Consider the following 27,357-nt stretch of genomic DNA (forward strand, 5'->3'; position numbering starts at 1 on the left):
CCCCCCTGTCCCATCTAACTCCATCATGATTAATATTTTAGAGCTGGATCCTCGTGGTCATTGGCTAGACTGCAGTGCAGCAATTTGATAAGAAGCTGGGACAAAAATCTGAAAACTACCACACTGCCACCACTGTTCTGAGGACCAGCACATCTCACGTCAGACTCAGGTCAAGGAGTCCTTCTTTAAACTTTGCTATATCTATAAAGGCAGCATGGATGTCTTCAAGAAAGGCTTTTCCATGGCTAAGGAAGGTGTGGTGGCTGCTGCAGAGAAAACCAAGCAGGGCGTGACGGAGGCAGCAGAGAAGACCAAAGAGGGGGTCATGTATGTAGGTAAGTCATACAAGTTAGAGAGACGATAAAATGTTACATGTTGTGCAGGAATGTCATCTTCCAAATGAATGCCCTTGACAATGCCTGCCCTGTCCATAAGTCATTGACGTACTGCTAGAGCATTTCAGTTATTCACTAATTCAAGTCATTATTGCAATGCAGAGCTGCCAGTACTGTGTAGTGTGGAATATTACCAGAGGTTTTCTGTAGCTGCACTGAGTTTGTCAATTACATGAGGATGATACAATGTCATATTTAGTATTTGTATGCATTAAATAATAGCAGAGGTTTGGCTACAGGAGGAGGGATATTGGAGGTGACATGATCTTGGCTATGGTATTTCCTATCTTGGGTTAGTCTTTTCCCCAGATGCCCTGGTTATAACTCAGCATAAAAACTTGTTGGGTGTGTTGTTATTATAAAAAATGTTCAATAAAAATATCTGATTTAAAAAAAAAAAAAAAACTATTGTTGGATGAGACTTATCCAGTGGAGATTTACTGACTGGAACCCACCCTTTCCCTGCCATACTCAAATGCAAGCAAACTTTCTTATTGTTGTGTATGACCAGCTCATATGACACATTTCAGATGGGATCTCTAGTGCATCATAGGGCCCATCAATCCCTTCATGTGAGAGCTGTCCTCGGTGCTGATGCCTGGCTATAAATGGGGTACCCCTATCATACCTACAACACAATACTCTCCCAAGTGCACAAAAGTCTACGCTGCAAACATCTAATGTCATTGTCAATTTTGACTTATTTGGAGATTTTTTTAATACTTATATTTTTGGACCAAATATAATTATGTAATAGAAATATTTATATAAAGGCTTTTCATCTAGTTCTAATTTGCACTGGGTTGTCCTATATACAAGAGAAAGTCACAATCATGACAAACTCAGGTTTGCTTCATCTGCATATACCATATTATGTTGCCATTATATAGGAAGTAAGTAATACATCAGTGGTTGGAGATAAAGCTAAGAAAGTTTCTATTTAATGATGTGTCTCACACAATCATTCAAGTGACAAATTTCAGGAATTATACTGGTGTGCAATGTCTTTGGGTGTGGCAGATAAATCAAGGTCCTGGGGGGTGGGGCGGCTACACTGCGGAGAAATTACTTGGATCACTCTGGTTTCTTTCTTATGCATACTTGTCTATTATCATCTATTTTAATGTGAATGTCTCAGATATGCATATATATATCTATCTCAATTCTATCTTTGTAGGTCATTTATATCTCTTTCATATGTATATATTAATCTCATATTTAGACTTCGGACTATATGTTTACTTATGGGTAAAAACTTCAGTCAAGTGTCTCATACCACTCTACTCACCTGATCTATCTACAGTATCTAATCTGCCAACCTCAAGTCTATCTCTTTCTATATTTCTGTATGTATATTTAGTTATTGTAAATAAAACATTGTCTCTTATTGATCTACCTACCTAATCTGTCTACAGTATATAATCTATCTGCCAACCTAATGTCTGTCTCTTTCTATATTTCTGTATGTATATTTATTGTACTTGACTTAAGTACAATGTAAATACATTGGTAATGATGGTCATACTACGTTACCAGTTCATTCTAGTATTGTGAACAGAAGCTTAATGGTAAACGTCAGTACTCAGGACACATAAAGCTGCGTCATCAGAGTCATCACCCTGCCCCTTGTGGCTCACTAGGGTAATACCAGAATAGCTGACTCATTGGGCCTTTAGCGTTGTTCTTTTACAGTAACATATTGCATTTAGCAGTGGGTATTGTCAGCTCTTTATGCAGATGTAAGACAAAAATGATTATTTTTTTCCAATGTAAAGGTCATAAATCTTCATGAACTTGTAGTAATAATTGTCAGTCTGCTCACCTTATGTTTCTCTTCTTAGTGGCTGAAGTGCTAAGTGCCTGGGCCTACATATTACCACTATACAAAGTTTACCATGTAGACCCCTGCTGACTGAACCCTCATCCGGTCAGCTATTCCCCCCATTCCACTCTTCTTTAGCCAAGAAAGTTTCTGGTGATCAGGAATAGTAATAGTAATTAAAAAAAACTACTCAATATCCCCCGCTTTGACCTATTATGGGATTTGTGAAGCTCTCATATGAATCAAATATATATATGCAACCAACTTTACAATTGAGTAAAAGCTGCTGCACCTCCAGACTGGAGCTTCAGATATAGTTTTTTTTATAGTATAAAGCTGTATATAAACCATAAAATATTGTCAGAGCCAAACATTGAAGGCAACAATAAAAGGACATCCAAGCTAAGCAGCTTCTGTCTAATAAATCCAGCCTTGTAACTCGGAGTTCAGTTGATTTACTTTCCCCATAGAAGCAAGAATCAATATATCTGAATCCTTGTGTCATTACTGTGCAAGACAGAACAAGCCAGCGCTGGCGTCTTACCGTCCATTCACCAGAAAAAGCTGCAGAGGCTTGGGTGCGGCTGCCATGCCCTGTTCACACCAATTATCCCCACACCTACAGGAAATCTCATAACTCTGGGAAAGTCAAGTAGTACAGGGCAGGACCCACAGAAATGAGGACAGGGATGTTCTAATATTCAGAACCCTGATCCACCTGCGACCTGATGCTACAGGCATAAGGTGATTTATAATACACTAATGATGAAATATACTTATTATATATATTCACATGGAGAATACATATTGTATATACACAAGGAAGGGACAAATCTAGAATAGATGGATAAACACATTGTACAGATAAACACAATTGTATAAAGCATGTTGATAAATAGATAGCTATAATAAGTAAGTGGATAAAAACAACAATAATAATAATAATAATAATAGAAAGACAGACCTGGAAAAATCATGGCTTCCATATCACTGTACAGTAAATACAGTATAATACGGTTATATCAAAGGTCACCTTGAAGAGAACATGACCTACAGTGGTCCATGTAATCACATTACAGCTTAGTTTAATACACTTACATTTGTTAGATAACATTCATTCAGTTCTCATACTATGCAAGTAGATAACTCATTAGGTAAAAGGGGATCCTTCCATAACGTGAGAGAATACCATAGAGAGAACAAAGCATTATGCATACTTAGAAATTATGGGGGGAGATTTATCATCAAGTTTCTGAGGTAAACCTGTTCTAGTTGCCCCTGGAAACCAATCAGTGCTCAACTTTAATTTTTTAAACGGCTGCAGGAAAATGAAAGCTGAGCTCTGATTGGTTGCCTTTGGCAACTCGAACAGTTTTGCTCTAAGAGACTAATGATAAATATCGCCTTAGGTGTCCTACGGAATGTTGAGAAAAATAAACAGATAGCCCTTTGAGAAACCAAGTGCCATTGCTATATGAAACTGTTAAATAATATGACAATTTCACTGGACACCATAGAGACAGCAAACAACTTTCAAATGGTATTATATTCCTGTAACATCTACAATTCTACAAAAATTAATTTTCCGTTATTATTAACCATCCACGTTATGGTTCTGTTATTTATTCAGGTGAATAAGATTAGGCCACAAACAGCTGCAATAAAACCACGTGAATCACGGCGAAAGAAGCAGCTTTGGGCGGCAATATTAGAGGAGACCCAAAGCACTTGATGTTACCTGCAGGAAAATCAGGCTCCACCCCCAGTGCATTTGCTGATGGCTTTCAATGTCCTATTCAATCATTGTCTTATGTAACTGTGTAATAAACTGTCCCTTTTTTATTTCACAGGTGCCAAAACTAAGGAGGGTGTGGTGCAAAGCGTCAATACAGGTAGGTCTAGCAACACATGCTTAGTTTTCATAGCACAAAAAAAACATCTGGATCTACAAAGCCATATTTTTTCTATATCAATGGAAATTTCCAACTTTGTAATCGCTTTTTTTTATTGTGTTTATACATCTACCATAATAAGTCTTTATGAAAAACCTATTTTCTGAGAGCTGATTGTAAACAAGTGTTTTTTTTACAATGTCACAGTATACAGAAAACTTAATGCTTTCAGGTCCACTATCAAATATTAATATTACCTAATGGACCCATACCCTACGCGAAACACGTGTTGGGGATCGGCTGCTTTGGTCTGTATTAGAGATGAGCGAGCACTAAAATGCTCGGGTACTCGTTATTCGAGACAAACTTTTCCCGATGCTCGAGTGCTCGTCTCGAATAACGAGCCCCATTGAAGTCAATGGGAGACTCGAGCATTTTTCAAGGGGACCAAGGCTCTGCACAGGGAAGCTTGGCCAAACACCTGGGAACCTCAGAAAAGCATGGAAACACCACGGAAATGGACAGGAAACAGCAGGGGCAGCATGCATGGATGCCTCTGAGGCTGCTTAAATTCACCATTATGCCAAAATTATGGGCAACAGCATGGCCATGACAGAGTGACAGAATGAAGCTAGATAGCATCTAAAACATCCAATAATTGACCCTGACACTATAGGGGACGGCATGCAGAGGCAGCGGCAGGCTAGAGAGTGGCATGGCGACATACCCTAAATGGACTCAGGCTTCAAACCAATGGGTGGCAGAGAGGAACCAAAGGAGGTGAGCAAGAAGCGCTCAAATAATATCGGTACATGATAAAAGTTTGCCAGTATATTTTGTGGATTACACAGCAGGGTGGCGACAAAGTTAACAAGTTTGATGTGGAAGCCATGAAAACAACCCAAAATTCTGCCAGACACAGCTCGTTTGATAAGGGGACCATGTATGGAGGCAGTGAACTAGTAGTAGATTAAAGGTGCTGCAGTTAAAACTATGTTAGTTGGATCTTGGCATGGAGCTGGCGCTCCGCTGCCAGGCGAGCTTTCGCCAATCCAAGCCCCTGTCTCTAGGCTACTCCCCAAACAGCACTTCTAAGAACCTTTTGTATAAGATCAAGTGTAGTAGCGTTCTTATAAGTTTGGGATATGGCAGGTGAGGGGAATGTAAACATCTGCGCAAGAAGCGCTGAAATAATATCCGTAAATGGTAAAAGTTTGCCAGTATATTTTGAGGATTACACAGCAGGGTGGCGACAAAGTTAACAAGTTTGTTGTGGAAGCCATGAAAACAACCCAAAATTCTGCCTGACACAGCACGTTTGATAAGGCGGCCATGTATGGAGGCAGTGAACTAGTAGTAGATTAAAGGTGCTGCAGTTAAAACTATGTTAGTTGGTTCTTGGCATGGAGCTGGCGCTCCGCTGCCAGGCGAGCTTTCGCCAATCCAAGCCCCTGTCTCTAGGCTACTCCCCAAACAGCACTTCTAAGAACCTTTTGTATAAGATCAAGTCTAGTAGCGTTCTTATAAGTTTAGGATATGGCGGGTGAGGGGAATGTAAACAGATGCGCAAGAAGCGCTGAAATAATATCCGTAAATGTTAAAAGTTTGCCAGTGTATTTTGTGGATAACACAGCAGGGTGGCGACAAAGTTAACAACTTTGATGTGGAATCCATGAAAACAACCCAAATTTCGGCCTGACACACCTCGTTTGATAAAGGGACGATGTATGGAGGCAGCTATATGGACGACTTTTGGAGGTAGCAATGGAGACAACGTGTGGAGGCTGCTATGGAGACAATTCAATTTGGATAGTGCCTGTATGTGGCAGTCCAAAAAAGTTTTCAAACCAGAGGAGCAGGTAGGTGGCCCTCCAGAAAAATGGAATAGATTGAGTGCCTGTATGTGGCAGTCCAAAAAAGTTTTCAAACCAGAGGAGCAGGTAGGTGGCCCTCCAGAAAAATTGAATACATTGAGTGCCTGTATGTGGCAGTCCAAAAAAGTTTTCAAACCAGAGGAGCAGGTAGGTGGCCCTCCAGAAAAATGGAATACATTGAGTGCCTGTATGTGGCAGTCCAATAAAGTTTTCAAACCAGAGGAGCAGGTAGGTGGCCCTCCAGAAAAATTTAATAGATTGAGTGCCTGTATGTGGCACTCCCAAAAATTGTTTAAAACAGAGGACCGGGTCGGTGGCCCTCCAGAAAAATTAAATGCATAAAGTACTATAGCTAGAGCCAGTGGGCCCTGTCAAAAAATAGCCAGTTTCCTCTGCTTTACTGTACAAAGAGGAGGAGAAGGAGGAAAATGAGGAGGAGGAGGAGTGGATAAATTATTCAGGTTGAGCTTCCTTCACCTGGTGGAGATTGGAAATTAGGAGAAATCCAGGCTTTATTCATCTTGATAAGCGTCAGCCTGTCAGCGCTGTCAGTCGACAGGCGTGTACGCTTATCGGTGATGATGCCACCAGCTGCACTGAAAACCCGCTCGGACAAGACGCTAGCGGCAGGGCAGGCAAGAACCTCCAAGGCGTACAGCGCCAGTTCGTGCCACATGTCCAGCTTTGAAACCCAGTAGTTGTAGGGAGCTGTGTGATCATTTAGGACGATGGTATGGTCAGCTACGTACTCCCTCACCATCTTTCTGTAAAGATCAGCCCTACTCTACCGAGACTGGGGACAGGTGACAGTGTCTTGCTGGGGTGACATAAAGCTGGCAAAAGCCTTGTAAAGCGTACCCTTGCCAGTGCTGGACAAGCTGCCTGCTCGCCTACTCTCCCTCGCTACTTGTCCCGCAGAACTACGCACTCTGCCGCTAGCGCTGTCAGAAGGGAAATACTGTTTCAGCTTGTGCACCAGGGCCTGCTGGTATTCATGCATTCTCACACTCCTTTCCTCTCCAGGGATGAGAGTGGAAAGATTTTGCTTGTACCGTGGGTCCAGGAGAGTGAACACCCAGTAATCGGTGCTGGAATAAATTCTTTGAACGCGAGGGTCACGGGATAGGCAGCCTAGCATGAAATCTGCCATATGCGCCAGAGTACCAACGCGTAAGAATTCACTCCCCTCACTGGCCTGACTGTCCATTTCCTCCTCCTCCAACTCCTCCAACTCCTCTTCTTCTGCCCATACACGCTCAACAGTGAAGGACTCAACAATGGTCCCCTCTTGTGTCTCGCCAACATTCTCCTCCTCTTCCTCCTCATCCTCCTCCACCTCCACCTCCTCCGATATGCGCTGAGAAACAGACCTAAGGGTGCTTTGGCTATCAACAAGGGAATCTTCTTCCCCCGTCTCTTGTGAGGAGCGCAAAGCTTCCGACTTCATGCTGACCAGAGAGTTTTTCAACAGGCCAAGCAGCGGGATGGTGAGGCTGATGATGGCGGCATCGCCACTGACCATCTGTGTTGACTCCTCAAAGTTACTCAGCACCTGACAGATATCAGACATCCACGTCCACTCCTCATTGTAGACTTGAGGAAGCTGACTGACCTGACTACCAGTTCTGGTGGAAGTTGACATCTGGCAGTCTACAATCGCTCGGCGCTGCTGGTAAACTCTGGATAACATGGTCAGTGTTGAATTCCACCTCGTGGGCACGTCGCACAACAGTCGGTGAGCGGGCAGTTGGAGGCGGCGCTGCGCTGCCCTGAGAGTGGCAGCATCTGTGCTGGACTTCCTGAAATGCGCACAGATGCGGCGCACCTTCGTGAGCAAATCAGACAGATTGGGGTATGTCTTGAGGAAACGCTGAACTATCAGATTTAACACATGGGCCAGGCATGGCACATGTGTCAGTCTGCCGAGTTGCAGAGCCGCCACCAGGTTACGGCCGTTGTCACACACAACCATGCCTGGCTTCAGGTTCAGCGGTGCCAGCCACAGATCAGTCTGCGCCGTGATGCCCTGTAATAGTTCTTGGGCGGTGTGCCTTTTATCGCCTAGGCTCAGCAGTTTGAGCACCGCCTGCTGTCGCTTAGCGACGGCACTGCTGCTGTGCCTAGAGCTACCGACTGATGGCGCCATGCCCACGGATGGTCGTTCGGAGGAGGAGGTGGAGGAGGGGTGGGAGGAGGAGGAGGCATAGTAGGCCTGAAGCACCTGGACCGAGGTAGGCCCCGCAATCCTCGGCGTCGGCAGTATATGACCAGCCGCAGGGTCAGACTCGGTCCCAGCCTCCACCAAGTTAACCCAATGTGCCGTCAGCGATATATAGTGGCCCTGCCCGGCAGCACTCGTCCACGTGTCCGTGGTCAGGTGGGCCTTGTCAGAAACGGCGTTGGTCAGGGCACGGATTATGTTGTCTGACACGTGCTGGTGCAGGGCTGGGACGGCACATCGGGAAAAGTAGTGGCGGCTGGGGACCGAATACCGAGGGGCGGCCGCCGCCATGAGGCTGCGAAAGGCCTCGGTCTCTACTAGCCTATAGGGCAGCATCTCCAGGCTTAGCATTCTGGAGATGTGCACATTAAGGGCTTGGGCGTGCGGGTGGGTTGCACTATATTTGCGTTTCCGCTCCAGCGTCTGGGGTATGGAGAGCTGAACGCTGGTGGATGCTGTGGAGGATCGTGGAGGCGACGATGGGGTTTTTGTGGCAGGGTCCTGGGCAGGGGGATGACTATCAGCTGACACAGGGGAAGGAGCAGTGGTGTGCACGGCCGGAGGTGAACGCACTTGTTGCCACTGAGTGGGGTGTTTAGCATTCATATGCCTGCGCATACTGGTGGTAGTTAAGCTAGTAGTGGTGGAACCCCTGCTGATCCTGGTTTGGCAAATGTGGCACACCACAGTCCGTCGGTCATCCGGTGTTTCCTTAAAGAACCTCCAGACTTCTGAAAATCTAGCCCTCGCCGCAGGAGCCCTCGCCACGGGAGCTTCACTAGTTGACACATTTGGCGCTGATGCACCAGGTCTGGCCCTGCCTCTCCGTCTGGCCCCACCACTGCCTCTTCCAACCTGTTCTGGTCGAGGACTCTCCTCCGTCTCAGAAGCACTGTGTTCACCCGGCCTCTCAACCCAGCTTGGGTCTGTCACCTCATCATCCTCCGATCCCTCAGTCTGCTCCCCCCTCGGACTTCCTGCCCTGACAACAACTTCCCCACTGTCTGACAACCGTGTCTCCTCATCGTCGGACACCTCTTTACACACTTCTTCCAGTACGTCAACAAGGTCATCATCACCCACAGACTGCGACTGGTGGAAAACCTGGGCATCGGAAAATTGCTCATCAGCAACCGGACAAGTGGTTTGTGACTGTAGGAAGGGTCCAGAAAACAGTTCCTCAGAGTATGCCGGTTCAAATGGCAAATTTTGCTGGGAGGGGGCAGACTGGGGGGGAGGAGGCTGAGGTGCAGGAGCTGGAGGAGTGCCGATTTCGGTGACATGGGTGGACTGCGTGGAAGACTGACTGGTGGACAAATTGCTCGAAGCATTGTCGGCAATCCACGACATCACCTGTTCGCACTGTTCTGGCCTCAACAGTGCTCTACCACGAGTCCCAGTAACTTCAGACATGAACCTAGGGAGTGTAGCTCTGCGGCGTTCCCCTGCTCCCTCATAAGCAGGTGGTGTCTCACCCCGCCCAGGACCACGGCCTCTGACCCCTGCAGTAGTTGGACGCCCACGTCCCCGCCCTCGTCCTCTACCCCTAGCCCTCGGGTTAAACATTTTGAAAATGAGAGTTATAACTTTAATTTTTTTTTTAACTTTTTTTTGTGTTTTTTTTTTGTGTGTTTTTTAGTTTTTAAAACCAAACGATGCTATCCTATTGCTATGGCTATTTTCTAGCCAAGTATGAAAGCACACTGCTATGCCAGATGAGATGACACTGAGTTATGAAAAAAATAAACGTAAAATAAAAAAGGAAATGGCAGACTGTGCCTAATTGAAATACAACCCCGGGCCCTAATAAATTTTCCCACTTCGGTCTTTGCGATGGATATGTGCGTCACTAAGCGCAAAACACAGCGGTCGCAAGTCTCACTCCAACTTGCTCCCAATTTGCTAGTAGATGCACTGCAGCAACTACAGCCACCAGCAGATCAACCAGAAATCAAATATATATAACGCTACTGTAGGCGTAAGTAAGCCGTTTGGATTCTCCTATGGCTATTTTCTAGCCAAGTATTAAAGCACACTACTATGCCAGATGAGATGACGCTGAGTTATGAAAAAAATAAACGTAAAATAAAAAAGGAAATGGCAGACTGTGCCTAATTGAAATCCAACCCCGGGCCCTAATAAATTTTCCCACTTCGGTCTTTGCGATGGATATGTGCGTCACTAAGCGCAAAACACAGCGGTCGCAAGTCTCACTCCAAATTGCTCCCAATTTGCTAGTAGATGCACTGCAGCAACTACAGCCACCAGCAGATCAACCAGAAATCAAATATATATAACGCTACTGTAGGCGTAAGTAAGCCGTTTGGATTCTCCTATGGCTATTTTCTAGCCAAGTATGAAAGCACACTACTATGCCAGATGAGATGACGCTGAGTTATGAAAAAAATAAACGTAAAATAAAAAAGGAAATGGCAGACTGTGCCTAATTGAAATCCAACCCCGGGCCCTAATAAATTTTCCCACTTCGGTCTTTGCGATGGATATGTGCGTCACTAAGCGCAAAACACAGCGGTCGCAAGTCTCACTCCAAATTGCTCCCAATTTGCTAGTAGATGCACTGCAGCAACTACAGCCACCAGCAGATCAACCAGAAATCAAATATATATAACGCTACTGTAGGCGTAAGTAAGCCGTTTGGATTCTCCTATGGCTATTTTCTAGCCAAGTATTAAAGCACACTACTATGCCAGATGAGATGACGCTGAGTTATGAAAAAAAAAAACGTAAAATAAAAAAGGAAATGGCAGACTGTGCCTAATTGAAATACAACCCCGGGCCCTAATAAATTTTCCCACTTCGGTCTTTGCGATGGATATGTGCGTCACTAAGCGCAAAACACAGCGGTCGCAAGTCTCACTCCAAATTGCTCCCAATTTGCTAGTAGATGCACTGCAGCAACTACAGCCACCAGCAGATCAACCAGAAATCAAATATATATAACGCTACTGTAGGCGTAAGTAAGCCGTTTGGATTCTCCTATGGCTATTTTCTAGCCAAGTATGAAAGCACACTACTATGCAAGATGAGATGACACTGAGTTATTAAAAAAATAAACGTAAAATAAAAAGAAACTGCCAGACTGTGCCTAATTGAAATCAAACCCCTAATAAATTTTCCCACTTTGGTGTTTGAGGTGGATATGTGTGTCACTAAGAGCTAAACACAACGGTAGCAAGTCCCCCTGCTAATTCCTCACAATATGGTACTAGCTGCACTACTAGTGCCAGCAAGCCCAGCCACAAGCAAATAAAAAAAAAAAGTATAACGTTATTGTAGCCCTGAGAAGGGCTGTTGGGTTGTTGTAGAATCACTCCTGCCTAACAATAAGCTAATAGAACACCCTAACGCTTTCCCTGACCAGCAGCAGCTCTCTCCCTAGCGGCATCCAGACAGAGAATGATCCGAGCAGCGCGGGCAACGGCTAGTCTATCCCAGGGTCACCTGATCTGGCCAGCCAACCACTGCTATCTACGTGTAAGGGTACCACGTCATGCTGGGTGGAGTGCAGAGTCTCCTGGCTTGTGATTGGCTCTGTTTCTGGCCGCCAAAAAACAAAACGGCGGGAGCTGCCATTTTCTCGAGCGGGCGAAGTACTCGTCCGAGCAACGAGCAGTTACGAGTACGCTAATGCTCGATCGAGCATCAAGCTCGGACGAGTATGTTCGCTCATCTCTAGTCTGTATACATATACTTTCATACTGCCCTCTTGCTCAGCCCTGTTTGATTTTGACTATCTAGCAGGATTTCTGCTGATATATGTATACTCAGGTATCTTGCTATTGGATTCATTTTATAAGGAGGGAGTCTCTACATATATTTTATTAGTATTCATTGGGGGACATGTATCATTATTTCTGCTAGGCAAATTCTGAAATTTTTGCATTGACATTTTTTTTAATGTATTGGTTAATTCTAAGGGTGAGGTCACACGCAGCGTTTTAATTGCGCTTTAATAGCATTTTGAAACCAATTACAACAGCTGAGGAGAGGTGATTTGTCTTATCACATAATTGTTAACATTTGCGTTTACTAAACATGATATAAACGCGACGTTAACGCATGTGTTTACATTGCGTTTAGTAAATGCAAATGTTAACAGTAATGTAATTAGGCAAATCACCTCCCCACAGCTGTTTAATAGGTTTCAAAACGCAATCCAAACAAAACTTGTGACCGCAGCCTCATATGTCATAATCTCCCTGGGGTGTGACTTGAGTGTTTAAAAATGCAGGACACGGCCTCAAATCCCAAATTAACAATTGCAACAAAAAATCTCAAAAAGAAGCCAAAATTTGCGCCTACTAGGAAAGCAAAAACTAAACATGTATCACAAGTAAAAAGACATGATCATACATAAGGTGGAAAAAAGAGCTGCCAAATGTCTCAAAAATGCACCACAGAGAAACAAAACTATGATACATGTCTCCCATTGTGACCTTATGCGGTGTGTTGTTCCTCTTTTATATGTGGTTTTAGATTTGTTATCCAATATATGTATGCTTTTACTAACAATGTAATTGACGTCCTGTCTTGCATTTCTTTGGTTGGGTTAACTAACTGACCCAATGTTAGAGTATGTTAGTCATAACTCTGCATATGAGCTGCATACACAAAATGTATGGCTTAAACTAAGTCTATTGACACTGCTACTCACTACTTATAGGGCTTCTGACTTTAGAGAACCTGACACCAAGTTTTACCCCACTAAATTATCCGCTCCCTCAGGTAGAAGATGAAATTCCCTTTGTAAAATTCCAACTTTTATGTGAAATCTCAATTGTTTACCTATATAAAAAATCTCCCCCAAAGTTGGATAAATGGGACTTTTCTCATCCTATTTTCAAATGAAATGGGTCAAGTTTAGTGGTTGCAGGGGTAGTGCCACTTCAGAAGCCCCGATCTTTAGGTCTATAGTAATAACATACCTTTTGAGTCATAAGAAAGATATTAATATTGTCTTTTAGATCTTATGGCTTTTTGAGCTACAGAACCAGAGATACAGGCAGCTTAGGACATACCGTATATAAGCCGACCCAAGTATAAGCCTGGTAAAACCTATATTTTTTTTTACTTGAGTATAAGCAGAGCACATTTTTTTTGTGCTGAAAAACTAGGCTTACACTTGAATATATACGTTAATTGGACATGCAAGGAAAAATGGGCAAAAACTGGATTTTTAACTGCCTTTATGTCCACTTCTCTAACTTACATAAACCATAAGAAAGATCTCAGAAAGAAAAGGGTTTCTGAGGTAACATTACACCTGCAACCACTAAACTTTACTCATCTCGTGTGAAAATGGAATGAGAAGAGTCATTTTTTTCAAGACTAGGAATTTTTTAAATGGATAAATTAATATTTCACATGAAAGAGATTTCTACAAAGGACATTTCATACTGGACCAGGGGGGAATTTGTAATTTGGTAGGGTAAAACCTGGTGACACGTTCCAACACCCTAATCCGCATCCTCCGTCTCCAGTTATTACACATGTACTTTTGGTTGAATTGAGCTTTGTGAAGCTCCATAACCCAGCGGCCGCTAAGGACACTCCCTGTAGATCTACAGTAACTGATACGTCCATCTTTATCTCTTATACGGAGCAGAATCTCTTTCAAGGCAAATAGGTGAATATGTTGGCGAATGAGAAGCAACCATGACTGAGAAATGTTTAGTAGGGCTTCCATTTTATAAGCAGAGCAAAGTGACTCCACTACTAATATAGATGCCCTAAGCCTTAGAGGAAGGGCCACACTACTGATAGGAAGGAGAAAAGGACTTCTCTGCCTCCATAGTTACATCCCCTACGTAATGTGGCCAAATCAGATCAAATCTACCACTGGACACATTACAACTAATGAAATGTCAAGACACTATTTTAATATTCCCTGTAGACTATTTATAGGCAATGTTTTCTGGTGACTTCATGACTGATGAAGTAAAGGAAATCATCGATAGTCAAAACACAGATTTCAAGGAAAGCTCCTGCAGGGTGGAGGAAGCCATTGCTCAAATATTTACTCTGCATTTCTTTTGTTGTAATTTTTAGTCGCTGAAAAGACCAAAGAACAAGCCAATGTGGTGGGAGGAGCGGTGGTAACCGGTGTCAACCAAGTGGCCACAAAGACCGTAGAAGGAGCGGAAAATGTTGTATCTTCAACCGGTGTTGTAAGAAAGGTAATCAGCTCTGTAACCATCAACTATGGATGAATGAAACTTCAAAGCATCTGTATGGGAAAGGTCAGACGTGTATAGGAAAAATGCACATTACGGATTGTTAAGGGGTGCAATGTTTTTCCGGGCAAAATTATAAAACCGCTTCTAATAAATTTGTAGGTAATAGTAAAAAAATGGGCATAATATACAATCCTAAACCTCTGCTCTATGTAGCCTTTGCTAGTGGATTAACAGAAATCTACCATCAAGATATAACATAATAAACTAGAGACACTTACTAGATCCAGGCACTGTGACGGTGATAATCTTATTATATGTGTTATCCATGGCTTCCTTTCATCTAAAATAAACTCTTAAAATTATGCTAATGAGACAGAAGGGCTTTGGGTGTGTTACAGCTGCAATGTCTGTTGCACTGTGCAGGAGCACTTTTCCCCCACTATGTGCTGAAACTTCCTCTTCTGCAGTGAGATTTATCAGGCAGAAGGAGGGGGAAGAGTCAAAAGTAACAGGGGGAAGACAGTGTAACAGCTGGTGAAGATGCATCACAGGGGAGCTCTGTTAACACCTACCAGAGACCTTCAGGCTCATTACCATAATTCTAAAAGTTGATTTTTAGAAGGAAGGAGGCCATGGATAACAAATATCAGAAGATTACCACAGTCATGGTGCTTGGATCTGATGGTAAATTTAAATTAACCTACTAGCAAAGGCTACATAAAATGGAGGTGCAGGATTGTTAATTATTATCATTTTTTTTGCTATAACCCACAAATTTGCTATTAGTAGTTTTATAATTTTGCCAGCATAACATTGTATCCATTAAAAATCCAATGAAAGCCATAACATGTGCATTTTTCCTATACAGCGTCTGGCCTTACCCATACAGATCCTTTTTATTCATTCATAGTTCAACTTTACAGATGAATGAGTTGGTGAGGTCTAACACCCAGCTCTCCCATTGGATGAGTCCAGCTGTGTCTTTAATGCACAGCACCGTACACTTTACAGTGGCTGTGCTTGGTATAACACCTCAGCAGCATTTACTTATTAGATTCAATTGAGCTTCACACGAACCACGTGACTGATGGATGAGACGTCATAGACCTGGTTGGTAGAAGCACTAACTGGAGCTACTGCTGAAAGTAGTGGGCATCTCATATTAATGTCCTACGCTAAAGATTATTCATGATTTGAGTTCCTGTATATCCCTTTAAAACAAAAGCTTAGGTAGGGTGATAATTATAGAGACTGGAGTGGCAATAACTGTACCCAGGTCTGAATTCATTAAGGGGCCCAAGGGCTCCTCTGCCCCTCTACCACCTGCTGTACATCTTTATCAGCATTTCCATGTATACAAAAAGGTCCTATACAAAAAGGTCTTCGGACACAGTTTATTCATGTGGAAGATTCACTGTTAAATCAACTAATTCTTCAATTACAATACATAATTGTGCAGCTAGAGGGCAGTGTTGTAGCACCAGTTTCCCAATGGAATGAGAATGTTCAGTACTGATAGAAGAATGAAGTTAAAATCATCGACCAATAATCTATGATAAAATGAGGCTACAAAAATGATTATTAATGTATAAAGAGGTGCCATCTGCATTCACATGAAAAAAACAGAGATTATTTTCTTAACAGAGGTAGTGACCAGGATATACTACACACATTGGGGCACATTTACTTATCCGGCCCCTGGAGTTCAAGAAAAGTGCATAGTCTGACGACAATGCACCCTGCTGCGATTCACTGTGCCCGATATCCTGCATGTGTCACTTCCCCGCTCAGGTCCGGCAGAGTTCACCATCTTTTTAGTGGTGCATGTTAGGGCTTGCGACACAATTTGAAGCTTAAAACCCGCTCTCAGTCCGAATCAGTCAGATTGTCAGATGGCACGTCCCCTAAATTGTGTCGCATTGAAGCCAGCTGCGCCATAAAAGGATCGTATGCACCAAAATCCCAGCGCACACACCTATTAAAGACCAGTCCATGCCGTGTAATCCCCGAAAAAGGTGCACAGTCTGACAAAAGTGAGCAGCGCAACCCTTAGTAAATGAGCCCCATGTCACGAGTCTCTTGTCTAGGCCAAGTATGTATATCAATGTAACTGAAACTGAAGAAAGATTCTACATCTAGTGTTAGGACCAAACAGCAAAAAATGAATGTGTCTGCAAACTTTTTATCAGAAATTATTCTAATCTGTTTATTGGGCAGGAAAATGGTAATCTTAAAATTCAAAAAACAGGACATAACTGCAGACTGGGTGACTTTCCAAATTACGATTTTTTTAATCTCATGGATTTTTTTTGTTGTTGAGTTACTCAAATTTGCATTATGGCTATTTTTACATATTTTTAATTTGATTTAATAAATAAATAATTCCTATTTATGTAGCACACACAGATTATGCAGCGCTGCACAGAGTTTGACAAATCGTCCCCTGTCCCCAATGGGGCTCACAATCTAATCAACCTACCAGTATGTCCTTGCAGATGTTGACCCTGGGACTTGAACCCAAGTCCCAGCGCTACAAGGCTGTAATGCTAACCACTAAGCCACCGTGCTGATTATTATGTCATGTTCTCATTTATTTTGCACAATGCATTCATGTAATTTTTAGACCTTTGAGTGCATTTTAACATTACTATATAATTTAAATTATCATTTAAATTTGGCTGCACTTTAGTCTCAGCTATAGGAAAATTGTATTAAAGTCTGGAGACCAGGCCGGGTGCATTTCTTGTGCTTAGAGCTAATTCACATCTTTTAGCATTTATTTTTGCATGGTGAGACAAACTCAAAAGTGTTTGAACATTTCTATTATACTCAATCTGTGTGTAGTCTATTCTTTTATATTTGGCTGGAGATGTCAACAGATGTCTTTATACTTTTTAGTGCTCTGAACTTAGAAATAACCTGCCTCCGCCTACCTTAAGGATGGTCCGGCTTTTTCTCACCAGCTGGATCCACTTTCATGCAGCTGTATGATTTGCATTGCACCAAAGTCCTGTTCTGCTAGTCAGAGATGCCTCTACAGATGTTTTTTCCGTAAAAGGAAATCTACCATAAAAATCAAGCATGATAAACCAGTGACACTAACTCATAGATATAGGCACCTGGAATGTGGTCATTTTCTTATATTTGTTATCTGTGGCCTCCTTCCTTCCAAAAATGGACTTTTAACATTATACTAATGAGCCAGAAGTGCTCAGGGAGGTGTTACCGGAGCCCCTCGCTGCTGCAGTTTCACAGGTTGTTTCACTGTACAGGAGCACTTCCCTCATCCCACTGTGTGACATTACATCAGGGAGAGGGAGGATGAAAATGCTAAGGGAGAAAAAGAGGGAGAGACAGATTTATAGCCTGTGAAGCTACAGCACAGAGGGGGTTTGTTAACACCCCTCAGAACCCTTTAGGGACATTAGCATAATTTTAAAGGCTGATTTTAGAAGGAAATCGGTCATAGATAAATATATATAAGAAGATTATTAGTGAGTGGATCTATGAGAAAGTGCCCCTGGTTTATCATGATGGATTTTGATGATTGATTCCCTTTAAGACCATGGTCACTTAGCAATGAATGTTTTGCAGATTCTAGATTGTCCTTTGTGGGCCCACTCTGCCAGCAGTGCGCAGGAAATCATAGATCTCCCCCATAGTTCTTACACCAAAATCACAGAGAAACCTGGGAAAGCCTTGCCTATCATCTTTACAAATAATTCATTGTGATATATTTTAGTATTTGAAGGCGGAATGAAGTGCAGTTGTCGTGCTGTCACACGATCAGTAGATACGCTGTGATGAAATCCTTTGGGATAACTCCCTGTCCCATCCTAATTACCTGTTAATGACAAACTTTAAGTTTCAGTTAAGCTTGTCTGTACTGGAAAAACTGGTCCGGGAGGGAAGCTATGCCCAGTAATGTGGAGGTGCAGCATTATGATGTATGGGTGTAGAGAATCAAAGAACCAGACGATGAATAAGTCATATTTTAAGGCAGACTATTATGACCAGCATACCTGACATATTGAAGGAGCGATGGTAATTATGATTTCGCTCATCACATTGTAGCAATTCTAAATTGGCAAGTCACGCTGATGCCCCTAGAATTACTTTATACCTACATGTTTACACACTAAGTTAAAAACAGTGACGTTATGAGGCCAAGAATATTCCATCTGTAACCTTCTGTCTACGAACTTTCCATCTATTAGAACCTTATATATGTATGTACCTTCCATCTTCTAGAACCTTCAAGGCTACGTTCTCATCAGTGTTCTTCATCTCATTAGTTCTCTTCTTTTAATGAGAACAACTCTGTAACAGTTCCCCTTGACTTGCATACAAGAAGTCTACCTTCCACCTTTCAGTATAAATAGTGCAGGGTGCTGGAGGGCTGCCCCTGGAATCTGTATGGAGAGATACTGAGCAGGTCTACGTGCAAATAAACTGATTTTGTATTGGCTCTCTCTATAGTCGTGGCCTCCTCACTGTCCCTTTGCTTTGGCGCATCCTCAAATGTCATGGAAGCTCCTTCCTAATTGAAGGAAATCAAAAAAACAAACACATCAAAAATGTGTGTTAAAAAAGCATGAATACTCCAGGTACACTTAATTGTAGAGCCAGGCACTCTGACTGTGGTAATCCAATTATATTTGTAATCCATGGCCCCCTTCCTTCTAACATCAACTTTTAACATTATGTTAATTATGTTAATAAGGGTGTTACCAGAGCCTCTTTGTGCTCTTCCACCTCTTTCTGCCTGCTGTTACAGGTGGTCCACTACTTAAGAACACCGACTTACAGACGACCCATAGTTACAAACGGACCTCTGGATGTTGGTAATTTACTGTACTTTAACCCCTTCACGCTCCGTGGCGGATATATCCGCCACGGAGCGCAGTGACTTAGCGCTCAGTGGCGGATATATCCGCCACAGCGCTTATGCCAGCTCGGCTCTGGATCAGAGCCAAACCGGCATCGGGAAACACGGGGTGCCGGCTGTAACTAATAGCCGGCACCCCAGTGTAACACCCGCGATCGGAGTTGTCTCCGATCGCGGGTGCTTAACCCGTTAAATGCCGCGGTCAACGCGACCGCGGCATCTAACATGCATCTGGGGGGTCTTTCCCCCACGATCGCCCCCCCCCGAACCGTTTTCGGGGGGGCGCCGATCGTTGCTATAGCAACTCTGAGGTCCGATCTGGACCCCAGAGTTACTTGCAAGCATTGCCGGTAAGATGGCGTCTGTGACGTCATCTTACTGGCACAGTGCCAGCCTATGCAAATGTATTGGCTGACACTGATAATACTCTGCAATACATCAGTATTGCAGAATATTATCATGAAGAAGCAATCAGATAATTGCTTGTTCATGTCCCATGGTATAAAAGTGAAAAAGTAAAAAAAAAAAGTTATTCAATAAAAAAATAAAGTCATAAATCACTAAAAATGCCCCAAACCCCCAAAACATATAAAGAGACATACAACTAAAAAAAAAGTCTAAATCATAACACAAACCCCACATATATAGTATCACCGCGTCCGTAACAACCCGTAGAATAAAAGTAAATCATTATTGAACCCCCACGATAAACGCCGTAAAAAAAAACTGTTATAAACCCTCCAAAAATTATGATTTTTACCTTTTCAATCCCTCAAAAAATGCTATAAAATGCGATCAAAAAACCATATGTACTCAGACATGATACTGGTGCAAAGTACAACATGTCCCACAAAAAACAAGCCATCAACCAGCTCTGTAGCCAAAAAAGTAACAATGTTATGCCACTTGGAAGACGGCAATACATAAATAGATTTTTCCCCACATTAGGGTTTTGTTTGACAAATTTAGTAAAACGTAAGAAAATATATTCATGTCTGGTATCCCCATAATCGTATCAACCCATAGAATAAAGATAACATGAATATTAGTATATACGGTGAACACCAAAAAAAAAAAAAGTAAAAAATCCAGTACAGAATTGATGCTTTTCTACTCCTGCCCTCAAAAAAAGTTCCTAAATTTTCAACAATAGGTGATACCAACCCCAAAATGGTTACAATGGAAAAAGCATCTCATCCCGCAAAAAAAATGCCGTCACATGGCCCCAATAACGAAAAAGCGAAAATTTTATAGCCTTCAAAAGGGGCCAATGAGGAAACTAAAATCCTGGCAGCTGCAGCGCCCTCCTTCTCTTCTGCACCTCGCTGTGCCCCCATAAAACAAGTCACAGCCACATGTGGGGGGTCTTTGTACTCAGGAGAAATTGCAGAACAAATTGTATAGTGGGTTTTCTCTTTTTATATTTTGGAAATGTGTAAATTTTAGTGCTAAATGAACGTATAAGGGAACAATATGACCATTCTAAATTTCACCTCCATTTTGATTCAATTACTATGAAGATCTCAAGGGGTTAACAATCTTCGTAAAAGCTGTTTCTGATAGCTTGAGGGGTGCAGATTTGAAAATGGGTAGATTATATAGGGGGTTTTGATGCTAAATATGTAAAATTTCATTCAAAACTGTATTTATCCCCAAAATAGTCAATTCTGAAAATCCGGAAAAGCGATATTCTATTTGTAAGCCGCGTGACATCAAAATAAATTATCCAGACATTTCAGAAATTATGAAAATGTAAAGCAGACATATGGGAAATGTTATTCAGCAACTTATTTAGGTGGTAAATCTATCTACCTGAAAATGTAATGATTTCGAATTTCAAAAAAGTAAACTTTTTCAAAAAATTCATCATTTTTTCTTTTTTTTGGAAAATAAACGCAAAACTTATCAGCCAACATTTACCACTAAAATGAAGTACAACATGTGGGGAAAAAACAATCTCAGAATAGTTTTGATAAGTAACAGTGTTCAAAAGTTATAATCATATAAAGAGACGCAGGTCAGAATCCAAAAAATCGGGCTGAGCCTTAAGCTACAAAATGGCTGCGTCCTTAAGGGGTTAACCTTAGGCTACAATAAAAATCTCTAACAGGTGTCTGCATTTAAGCTTTATTGTTAATCCTGGTTCTGATGACAACCCAACATTTTTAAAATCCAGTTGTCACAGAGACCAAAAACCTAAGAACCGATCTTGTATATAACCCGGGGACTGCCTGTGTTACACTGAAACTGTGAAGCTGCAGGATGGTGGGGCTTTGGTAACACTCTTAAGACTTATTAGCATCATTTTAAAAGTTGATTTTAGACGACAGGAGGCTAGGGATAACAAATTTAAGAAAATTACCAAAGTCACGGTGCCTGGATCTACGGTACATTTACTTTAAATACCTTAATGCTAAGGCCGCAACTTGTGCAATCAAAGAATCAAATGAAAACACACCACAGGTCAGTTAACTCAATTTCTGCAGAAAATCAATGGCAAAATCTAAACTTTTTCATGTCTTGTGATAAATTTGCTGTGAATTTCACACAATGCATTGCAAGTTCTGATTTTTGTGACTAAAATAGATAAATCTACAAAACAGAGTTATAGTAAATGTATTAAAATCTCATAAGTTGCTCTATAATCTGCAACATTTACACCATATGTGGACCTGCCCTCAGGCCTTCATCCATCAATTTCAGAAAAACAACAGAAAACAAGCAATGAAAAAATAAATGATAAACATTATGGGAATTTGTTATAGAGACATGTGTTCACCTTACTAAAAGGACTAGCACTGCCTGGCGGACCTATATATTATACATTAAATGAATCTTCTATGATTAGACAGCCCTTTTAAACATCCATGTAAAATTATGATTTCAGCTTCAAGAATCCCTTAGCTCTGTCTTAAGAGTTCTAACTTATTTCTTAAATTCTAGGAGGACTTTGCACATCCAGAAGAAGCCGCCGCTGCAGAAGAGCCAGCCGTGGAGGCCACGGAAGCCACTGAGCAGGTAAGAAGCAACAAGCACCCAAAATTGGTCTTTTAACTTCTTGGGATTTTGATCTTTACTTTATAGGGTTAATTCACATCAAAACTTTATGGCCCAATAAGAATAAAAGGGTCTGTCATGTATACAAATTTTTGTATTCCTTATTTGACCCCAGTGATGATTTTTCTGAAACTGTTGATAATATCCTTCATAGAAGGGAGACAATGGGGGGGGATTCATTACGCATTGCATTTTTAACATCATTCTTAAAAATCCCCCTGATGGCGCTCTGGGGCCTGTATCCACTAAGAGCCGCTGTACAGGTCTAATTTTATATTTATTGTTCTTAAGATTAACTCTGTTATACAGCAAATAGAAAGCACCCGTGGCTCCCTGGTTAACAGTCACATAGGACTTCAGGTGCCAATGCATTATCCTCGTTATCACTTATAAAACCTCAAAAACCATAATGACTCAAGTATAAGTAATCACATTTGTAAGATAAAGTTTGAACTGCCATTCTCTCTCAATGGATGCAGGTTATACATTTGACCACTGGGTGTGCTCCTCTGCAAGTTTTTGGCTTTAACAAAGTGTAAAGCCCAGGACATGCATTGTGTTCTTACTGAACAGAATGTCCCTGTATGAGCCGACATTTATTAGACAATTCTGATTGATTTTAGTATTTTGTTTTACTGTAAATATATGACAGCACAACACAATAAACACAGACAGGCAATTCATAATAAATGAACTAAGTTAAAAAATGTAAATATTTACCATTAGGTAAGTGTTATGTGAGCCCCTAAACATGAGGTTTCATAACCTATTATCTAACATACTCAAATTAATGCTACAGTATAGAAAACATTTTAGGGGCAGTACAGCAAAATGGATACGGCCGAACTGCAATAAATGTGTTTCCACATGACAGGTGCAAACAGTTAAGGAGTGGCGGGTTAGCTGAGCCAAACCCGGACTTTTGCAGTTTGGGTCCACTGATCAATTGCAGCCCAGTAAAGGGAAATAGTAGAGTAGCTAGCCGATGATACAGCTGAAGAGAGCTTACATATGCCCAGAACTCTCTCCACGCTCTGTAGAAAAAATAAGATTGCCTCCTTTGTACTATGGGGCACATTTACTAAGAATTTGGGAAACTGCCCTAAAAATGCTTTGCCTGTGTATAATCCTGGATGCCACAGATTCATTAAAATCATTTGCCAAAAAATTTGAATCTGGCGCTTCCCTGCACTGGCCGGACAGAGTTCACCTTTAACATAGGGCATGTGACTTTGCATGTTAAATCTGGCATGTGATCTGACTGGGCGATGGAACGTCCCCTAATTTGTGTCACATTTATGGTGCAGACACTTCTTAAATATCTGTGCAAGCAGTTTACACGAGAAAGAATGTGCAAAGTCCGTCAGAAAATAGGCGCAAAGCCCTTAGTAAATGTGCCCCTCTGTCTTTGGAGAATACCACACTTTGGGGGACATGTATCTTTATTTCTACTTGTTTTTTTCTTTTATTATTGCAACTTTTGTCGTTTTTTTTTGCGACTTTTCACAGCAACTTTTGCTGTTGATTTGATCTGCACCTTATGCTTTATGTATCTTTCTTTTTAAGATGTTCCAGGCAACTTTTCACTTATGTATGACTCTTAGCCCCAAACCTGCACCTGATGCAGGGAACATACAGAGGACAGATTTTGTTTTCCCCAAGGATCCTGTTTTAACCCCTTAATAAAGTGTGATGTATTAGTACGTCACACTTTGTCCGGCAATGTTTGGAGAGGGCTCATGGACTGAGCCCTCTCCATACCCAGTGGGTGTTTGCTGTATATTGCAGCAAACACCAGCTGGTAACACCCGTTAATTGTTGCTAGCACCAATTGCAATTAATCGATTGGTAGTGTTTACTTTACGATCACCCACGTGCATCCATCTTGCTGAATATCGTCACTCCCCATGAAGTCATCAGCAAGCAGGGATTGGGTCACATGACAGCCTCATGTCATACAAAGACCCAAGACTGTCTGAATTTAACAAATTCATTTCAATATGCGAGTTGCACAGGAAAATCCCCATATACTGCCATATTGTAGTATATGGTAGGATGAATGAGACAAGTACCCTAGTGAGTCTGAAAAATATTAAAAAAAAAAATACCCTTCTTGTTAAAAACTTGCATTATGTAAATGCCATGTTGACAGCAATGTAATTAAGCAAATCTTCTCATATGTTGTGATGCATATGAAAACGCATGTGTTAATACCACATGTGAATACAGCCTCAAATGTCACCATTTACATTGGGCGCGAGTACAGTGCTTAAAAATGCAGGCCATGGCCTCAAATCCAAAATTTACAGTACTGTCCACTTCTGTATATAACCCTATCCACCACTCACAAGGCTTGTGTCCATGAGGATTTGAGACATTTGCAAAAAAAAGTCTCAAGAAAAAGCCAAAAGTTGGGCCTGCCAAGAGGAAAAGCTAAACAAAATCACAAGAAAAAAGACATCATCATACATAAGGTGCAAAAAATAACTTCCAAAACTTAGATACATGTTCCCCTTTGTGTCAGATCAGTACAAAATATTAGAGACATAAGGAGGTACAATAAATGCTGGATATAACTGTCATCAGGGAGTTCATTTTTACCTTAATACAGGTTCCAATTGCTTTTGGATTGTTCAGTTTAAAGTAAACAATATGAATAAATGCAGTGATTTTTTACATTACCTGGCTCCCTGCTAGCAGCGTGTAGAGAGTCCCGGGATATGCCAGGGACTGTAAAATAATTGATTAAATATAACCTTGATGATGGGTTTACTTTAAACATTGCAAATCTTGTTGGCCAAGCATTCTTTCTTTAGATGAAGTGCTGTACAGGAAGTAACTGGTCTTAGTGTTTATATGCCCTATATGGCAGGTATAGGAAGCCTAAGGGTGCATTCAATTGGCAATATGGCCACCGCCGTGCGCTGGAGAGGAGGAGGAGGTGACCCTTCCCCCCTCCATGGCAAAATAGCAGTGCACGAGAAGAAGATGTAGAGCATGCTCTATCTTTACCTGGTGTAAAGCGCAGAACTGTGCAACACGTGAGGCACCATGCCACCCCCGGGCAGCCAGTGCTGTCTATGGGGATGTATACATGGCCGCAAAATTGTGGCCCACATACATCCCCACAGACGGCCGTCTGAATGAGCCGTTAAGTGCAGGATTGGTGGGTGAAGCGTTTTTTGGGAATTTTCCCTAAATCCTTTCCAACCCTATTGGGTATCTGTACAACCTTTGCAACATAACATTCTTTGCTGCTGATCATACATTTTATCCCGCGATATGTGTCATGCATCCCATACATTAATTTGCTACTGTATAATGGTGTATAGTTCCAACATTGAAAAGCCTGCAAATCCACAGGTAGTATACTACATGAGAAGAGAAGCCTTTAACAAATTTGAGATTGCTTTACTAATATAATGCAATTTTATTTTTTCTTTTGGTGGATATATTCTTTATCTAGCAGTTTCCACCGAGATATCATGCTTCCATGGCAAGCTATCATTTTTTTTCATCACTTTCACAGAAATCCCTTCTTGGTTTAAGCTACTTATTTTTCTAGCAGTAGAGAATGTATAGCAATGTAATAAAATGGAATATGTTATCAAAATTCACCTTCCTGCCAAACTAAGCTTTTTGTCACTATACCCTTAAAAAGGTCTCAAACTGATATTGAGATATGTGGCTAAGCAAAAGTGTCTGGGCTAATTACATACAATATGTATTATTTAATAAAGCATATTAATATTATATGAATTTCTTCTTTGTTTTTCAGGCTGGTGATGCAGAGAATTAGTCATTTAACCTTAATTGCTGCCAAAATCCTTCAAGATCTATCGCTAATACAAAAGCAGGAAAGCCATTAAGTCCATCGCTGAAGATACCCAACCATCATCCATCGCACTGTTTATCATGAAGAATTACCAGTTCAGTGTCTTCCGATATCTATATATATGTTCACCTGAAATAAGTTCATAGCAGTTGTGAGAAAACATTTGAAAACCCCTTGAGATGATTGGGATGTTATCACCAAATGACACCATTTTTTTCTGAATAATTATGTATAGAAGCAATGTAGCAACGATTAGAACCACATAAGTACCATCTTTGTAAAATGTCTTCTTTAAAGAAAATTTATGACCGATATGAAATCGTTACAGAACCTCTTGATTATTTAGCTAATTATTGTTTGAGGATTTTAAAATCCTCTCCTATTAATTCCCTAAGGTAACTAGTCTGTTTTCATTGAGATGATCCCACAAATAAGAATTCATAAAGTAGTTGTCAAGTTGATAAAACGCTTTGTAATATTCAGTGGCATAAAATTAAAAAAAGTGATAACCGCTAATTCCCTGGCGTTCTCCTTCCATTTCTTCCGATCCCTCCAATCACTGGCTAATTTGGATTACCTTTGTATCTAGTGATTCTCTGAGGTGATACATCTTAAACGAACCAAAGAGTGTCAGAACAGGAGCAGTGGAGTGTTGGGAAACTCTGAGTCTACATTTTAGTGTATTTCGCTTCTTTATGGTTGCTTATGCACTTTGATGGTTAAAAGAGAATGAGCCACAAAAAGTATATTTTTAAAAGTCTATTTAAAAAAATCATAGTCATGTCATGGCTACCTCTTGTGTCATTAGCTTTACCTTATTAGAAAATAAATAAATTATAGTAAGTCACCTCGATCTGGCCAATATACGGCAATGTTACTTTACAGGGATTTTCCATATTTTACAAAGAATGGAGCCTAGAGCACATTTTGAGAGCCACTCATCATAAAGAGATAAAAAAAAAAAACAATCACCACTGGGTTTACTTTTTTTCACAACTGTACAACAGGTGTATTAAATCCCTTTGTACATCAACTGTTGATTTATATTTTCGTTCTGTACAATAGAAATTATTAAACATTTCACTTAATTTATCAGTCTAGTTCTTTTGTTGTATCAAAAAATACGTACTGTATATAAAATGGCATCTCTCAGTGACGTCACCAAGCTCTTGATAG

The 27,357-nt window shown here is 41.3% G+C and overlaps 1 protein-coding gene and 1 long non-coding RNA gene across 2 annotated transcripts in view; one reads left to right on the plus strand and one right to left on the minus strand.

Moving 5' to 3' along the window:
• On the plus strand, positions 1–27,269 carry SNCG (synuclein gamma). Its single transcript, XM_072129735.1, has 5 exons — positions 1–335; positions 4,068–4,109; positions 14,274–14,401; positions 22,233–22,307; positions 26,125–27,269. The coding sequence occupies exons 1-5, from the start codon at positions 215–217 to the stop codon at positions 26,143–26,145; spliced, it is 387 nt and encodes a 128-aa protein (XP_071985836.1). The 5' UTR covers positions 1–214; the 3' UTR covers positions 26,146–27,269.
• The window catches only part of LOC140105820 (uncharacterized), a 572,683-nt gene that overhangs the window by 17,724 nt on the left and 527,602 nt on the right, over positions 1–27,357 (minus strand). The window lies entirely within an intron of this gene.

The sequence above is a fragment of the Engystomops pustulosus genome, chromosome 11, assembly GCF_040894005.1.
Source record: "Engystomops pustulosus chromosome 11, aEngPut4.maternal, whole genome shotgun sequence".
Lineage (NCBI taxonomy): Eukaryota > Metazoa > Chordata > Amphibia > Anura > Leptodactylidae > Engystomops > Engystomops pustulosus.